Genomic DNA, 6,190 nt, shown 5'->3' with positions numbered 1-6,190 from the left:
ACAGCTCCAGCTCCCCAGCCTGCACAGGTGGGACTGTTCTTATAACAAGGTGCACAATAGTGGCTTAAGGCCAGGTACAATCACAATCAATCACAGTGCACATGCGTTCCACAGGTTGTATAGGACACGGTAACTAAGGTCACCTGGGACGCTGTAGCTAAGGCCACCTGAGAGGAAGCCTGACTGCATTCACTGTGTTTGTCAGTTCCCTCGCCCAAGGGCTCTCTAATCTGAGTAGATTTAAAGATGCTAACAACTCTATTTCTAGTAGAAAAGAAAGACTGATAGTCCATGGCATGATTTGGCAATATATATGCAAACTATCACCATTGGATACTCCTAATCAACTACTTACAAGAAGCAAAGATCTGGTGAATATGTATACAATACTTGCTAACATTTTTGGCAAACTAAAAATATAACGAGATGTGCTGGTTGCTACTATTGTTACTAGACAAAGTAAGGAAAGAAGGAGGGTGGAAAGAGCTTAAAGATTCAAATTCTCAGCTCAAATGCCACAGAAATGACTTGAAAGCTTCAATGTGTGCCCTCAAGAAGACTCTTATCACCTGTAGCTGCAGGGTTGAGATTGCTGAAAATCAAACTACAGACTCTCATCCTGCTGACTGGCTGAATTACAACACAAGTTGAACTCACAGCCTCATAAGGAGGGTGTCTACTGTTAAAGTGAGGGCATTGAGTGGGAAGGAATGGGATCTTGAAAGTTGGAATGGGGATATGTGGGAAGAGCCTGATGATCCTGGGAACGCTGAGTCCATTGTTAAGAAGAAATAACAGACCCAAAATGGACTCAGTTTTGCTAAGCCCCACCACGACTCAATACCTAACCTATGAGAAGTTTCAGCCTCCCCCAGGAGTGAAATTTTACTTTATTTTTATTTATTTTTTCATAATTCAAGTTTTTATTTTATATACAAAGAGCTAGCATTGATTCTGCAGTAACTGTCTGGAATGACCCATTCATGGAAGTTCACTTAGTCCAAGTTAATGTAGCCTATATCCTTCAGGTACTGACAGAAACACTGGTGGCACATACTGAGGCCACATTTCTGGATCAGACCGTATCGGTTTAAGCATACGCAGCAAGAACGAGACCTCTGGCTAAATTTTCTCAGATGGCTCCAGTACAGTCGCTGATGACCCATCTTGCTCTGTTGGAGGCAACGAGGCAAAAGCAGGAGTAAAATTTTTAACCAAGCGGTCTAGAATATCCTGGTGAGCACTAGAGAGGTAATCTGGCTGATAAGACCTCCTGCCATCCCCTAAGGGAAAGTGACCTTGCCTGAAACGATCTACTCTTTTAACTTCCTTGTCCCGTCTTCTTTTCTTTTCTTTTTTTAATTTTAATTTTAATTTTTTAAATTTGTTTGTTTGTTTGTTTGTTTGTTTGTTTGTTTTTATGATGACTTTGGTTAACAAAATCCAGGAAGTTTCAGGCATACAATTTAACAGTACCACCTTCTTTCTTTCTGATTTAAAAAACTTTCCATTTTGAACAGCTCCTCAAAGTGCCCTTCTAGTTGCTAGATTGGGTGCTGCCTGATTCATGGTCGCATAATAAAGCCAATTAGGTCTTCAAATTTACTGGGGTTAATTTCATTCTTTAACACCCTAAATTCTGATGAGTCTTTTTTGCCAGCAAAAGAAGCCTCCCCACCCGCATCTGAGGGTGTTAACCCTGCCTTGTCTGATGAAACAGTAATGGCCTCCTCTGAGGCAGATGCCATGCAAAACAATGCTGTCTCCTCAGGAACCACGCCCACCACATCTGTTTCTAGACCTATAACTAGACTCAAGTCCCAGCAGGCCCCTTAAGGTGAGGTACAAAGTGCGACCCATGGGGATATGCACTATACTCCAAAACACTGTGGACAAAAAAGTTCTATGGAGAATAACATTGCAGGGTACTCTGCCCTATCCATTGTTTCTGTGCATTTAGGTTAACGTGTTTGAAATGCTTCTTTTCAGACCCCTCCTTCTAAAGCATGACCACCCTCAAGAGAGCACATAATCTTATTAATTATAAGATTAATCCGATCCCTGACTTGTTTCTTCCCACCTTCATGTAATCTTTCTTAAGCTCCCTCCTTAATTCCAAATGCATAAAAGAAGTTGTAAACTGTAATTTTGTAAGCGTTTTTCTCAGTCTGTTGAGACCTTGCTTCCAGGTGCATCCTCTATTTGGCTCAAATACATTTTTATAAAAATTCCCTAAGGGTTTGGATGTTCTTACATTGACATTACCTACTTGAGTTTTATAACTGATACAGAAATCCAGAGAACAAGTGTGGGAATAAGAACAGATATTAAGAATATGGGATAATGGTGGAAGGAACATAAAGTTGGATCAGGCCAAATGTATTGATATGGGCTCATTAAGCAGAGATTCTGTATTTAATGTTGCAGCTCAGGGTGTTAAAAAGGTTGTTTGGCTGGTTGGCTGAAGCATGGACCAAAAGATGACTCATGGTGAGCAAGCTGGAAATGCCAGACTTGCGCTGATTTAATGTGGAAGAAGGGATTCAAAGGCTTAGGGAGATTGAAATGTTCAAGTGGACTTTTCATTTAATACCTACTCACTCACCCTGGGAGAGTCCAGAAAACATACCTTTCACTATGACTATGAGAAATAAATTTCTGAGGAGAGCTTCAGCATCTTTGAAGAATTCTATGATCACTCTTCTCTGTAGGTCCTTCCAGTGAGGACTGCAGTCACTGAATTGAGAAACCTAAATGTGATGGGAGTACTTGTATCCCAGAGTGGCAGGGGCCAAGTGGTGGCACTTGACCACCAAAGGTAAAGTAGGCATGGTTACCATAACGGACAGTGGAGTCAAAGCAGAAATAGTCTAATTGACAAAGCCCCTACAGCACTGGCTAGTTGATCATGGTGTTTTCAGAAGTTAAATAGATGGGAAGCCTACTAAATTCTCACTTGATATGAATAAGCAGAAAAGTTCTAGGTCAAGTGAACAAAAGTCTGACCTTTTGTTGAAATCATAAAAAGAAAGAGAGTCATAGCACCTCAATCAATTCCCAGACTTGAGGCAGTTTACAGACCTAGAACATTTTGAATGAAGGGGAGGTTGGGTTCTCTTGAAGAACTCCAGTACTCTGCCCAAATCGTATATTGTTGATCTTTCTCCTAGCCTTCCCCAAAAGGATCTATGGCCTTTTACCAGGGTAATTGTGCATTGGGGAAAAGGAAATAGACTTTTCTGGGACGATTGGAAACTAGTTATGAACTGACACGAATTCCAGGAGACTCAAAATGTCACTGTGGTCCACAGTCAGTGTAGGGGCTTATGGAGACCAGATGATCAATGAAGTTTTAGGTCAGTCTCAAAGTAGGCCAGTGGGTCCTGAACCCATCCTGCGGTTATTTCCCAAGTTATGGAATACATAATGAAATAGACATGCACAGCAATGTTCATAGCAGCATTATTCACAATGGCCAGGACATGGAAGCAACTGATGTGTCCTACGATAGATGATTGGCTAAAGAAGCTGCGGCACATATATACAATGGAATATTACTCAGCCATAAGAAGAGATGAAATACTGCCATTTGCAACAACATGGATAGACCTTGAAATAATCATACTAAACAAAATAAGCCAGACAGAAAAGGTTGAAAATCACATGATATCACTTATATGTGGGATATAAACCTAAAAGCAACGAATGAACAGAACAAACAACAGAGACTCATGGACATGGACAATGGACTAGTGGTTACCAGAGGGAGGAGGAAGCGGGGAGGAGGAAAATAAATAAAATGTTAAATAAATAAATAAATAAATAAATAAATAAATAAATAAATAGTTTTTTAAAAATAAAAAATACATTAAAAAAAAAGAAATAGACATATTCAGCAGCTGGCAAAATCCCCACATTGATTCCCTGACCTGTGGAATGAGGGCTATTATGGTAGGAAAAGCCAAGAAGCAGTATGGTAGGAAGCCACTAGAACTCCTCTATCTGAGAAAAGGGTAAACTAAAAGCAATATCACATTCCCAGAGGGATTGCAGAAATTAGTGCCAATACCAAGGACTTGAAACATGCAGATGTTGTGATTCCCACTACATTCCCATTCAACTCACTGATTTGGCCTGTGCAGAAGGCAAGTGGACCTTGGAGAATGACAGCAGATTATTGTAAAGTTATCCAGGTAGTGACCCCAATTGTAGCTGCTGTGCTGGATGTGGTTTCATTACTTGAACAAATTAACATTTTCTCTAGTACCTGGTATGCAGCTACTGATCTGTCAAATGCCTTTTTCTCTACCCCTGTCCATAAGGACTACCAGAAGCAGTTTTCTTGCCCCTGGCAAGACCAGCAATATACCTTTACTGCCCTACCTCAGGGGGATATCAACTATGCAGCTTTATGTCATAATTTAGTTCACAGGGATCTTGATCACCTTTTGTTGGAAAAGGCAGTCTCATACTATTGGCCTTTCCACCCCTGCTCGGCCATGTAAGAATGGACCTTGGGCCTGGAACACTTTCTTAGCAAAAGATAGAGTACACATAGCCAGTGCTGGGCTTATCATCTTGTGTGGGAATATCTTTCCCTATTTCATGTTCAACGTGTACTCCTTGTTCTGCTTTAATGTGGACATCGGTAGCCCCCAGGCATGCCCCCAACTATTTCACACTCCACAGGGGAGACAGAGGGGTCCTTCTATCGTGGCACCAGAGGGGTACATGTAGACGAATTGCCCTGCATCAGATTCCAGGAGGGACCCACTGGCCATGGGACCAACACCCACTATTGAATCTGATCCAGCCATATGGTTCAGGGGCTTTCTAGCTCAGTGAAATTTCAAGAGACTAGTGATGTGGGGCATATCAAGATATCTCTTCTAAAATGAAACGTAAGTTGTTGCCTCTGGCTCCTCCTACAACCAAAAGAGAGGCACAACACCTTATGGGGCCTCTTTGGATTTTGGAGGCAACAAATTCTTCATTTGGGTGTATTACTCTGGCCCATTCAACAAGTGACCTGAAAAGCTCCTAACTTGGGGTAGGGCCCCGCAAAAGAAAAGGCTCTGCAACAGGTCAGGCTGTTGTGCAAGTTGCTCTGCCACCTGGGCCACATGATGCAGCAGATTCAATGGTGCTGGCAGTAGCAGACAGGGATGTTGTTTGGAGCCTCTGGCAGGCCTCTATAGGTGAATCGCAGGGTAGGCTTAGGCTTTTGGAGAAAAGCCCTGCCACCCTCCACAGATAACTATAGTATTCTTCTTTTGAGAAACAGTTCCCGGCCTGCTGCTGGGTCTTAATAGAGACTAAGTGCTTAACCAGGGGCCACCAAGTCACTATGTGACCTGAAATACCCACCAGGAACTGGGTGTTATCTGACCCACCAAGCCATAAAGTTGGGTATGCACAGCAGCACTCTATCATCAAATGAAAGTGATATATCAAGATGGGGCTGAGTAGGCCCTAAAGACACAAGTAAGTTACATGAAGAAGTAGCCCACATGCTCACACTCTTTCTCTCCCAGCCTGCACCTATGGCCTCAGAGGGAGTGTCCTACAACCAGTTGACAGGAGAAGAGAAGAAGCAGGTTTACAGATGGTTCTGCATGATATGCAGGCACCACTCAAAAGTGAACAGCTGCAGTACTACAGCCCCTTTCTGGGACATCTCTGAAGGACACCAGTAAAGGGAAATTATTCCAGCGGGCAGAACCTCTAGCAGTGCACCCAGTTATTCACTCTGCTCCCCTGTGGAGTGTGAAATAGTTGGGGGCATGCCTGGGGGCTACCGATGTCCACATTAAAGCAGAACAAGGAGTACACGTTGAACATGAAATAGGGAAAGATATTCCCACACAAGATGATAAGCCCAGCACTGGCTATGTGTACTCTATCTTTTGCTAAGAAAGTGTTCCAGGCCCAAGGTCCATTCTTACATGGCCGAGCAGGGGTGGAAAGGCCAATAGTATGAGACTGCCTTTTCCAACAAAAGGTGATCAAGATCCCTGTGAACTAAATTATGACATAAAGCTGCATAGTTGATATCCCCCTGAGGTAGGGCAGTAAAGGTATATTGCTGGTCTTGCCAGGGGCAAGAAAACTGCTTCTGGTAGTCCTTATGGACAGGGGTAGAGAAAAAGGCATTTGACAGATCAGTAGCTGCATACCAGGTACTAGAGAA

General features: G+C 42.7%; 1 protein-coding gene across 1 annotated transcript; it reads right to left on the bottom strand.

The window, feature by feature from the left end:
- Positions 1-995: 995 nt before the first annotated feature.
- LOC120618560 (40S ribosomal protein S29-like) lies at positions 996-1,172 on the bottom strand. Its single transcript, XM_039882839.1, has one exon. It carries the CDS (start codon positions 1,164-1,166, stop codon positions 996-998), a length of 171 nt encoding a protein of 56 aa, XP_039738773.1. The 5' UTR covers positions 1,167-1,172.
- Positions 1,173-6,190: the final 5,018 nt, after the last annotated feature.

The sequence above is a fragment of the Pteropus medius genome, unplaced genomic scaffold (assembly GCF_902729225.1).
Source record: "Pteropus medius unplaced genomic scaffold, Ma_sr-lr_union100, whole genome shotgun sequence".
Taxonomy (NCBI): domain Eukaryota; kingdom Metazoa; phylum Chordata; class Mammalia; order Chiroptera; family Pteropodidae; genus Pteropus; species Pteropus medius.
The sequence above is the reverse complement of the archived record's forward strand: the minus strand, read 5'-3'. Positions and strand labels throughout refer to the sequence as shown.

What these genes read in the sequence shown, in the direction of transcription:
- LOC120618560 (XM_039882839.1), bottom strand. Translation starts at nt 1,166, where the DNA reads ATGGGTCATCAGCGACTGTACTGGAGCCATCTGAGAAAATTTAGCCAG.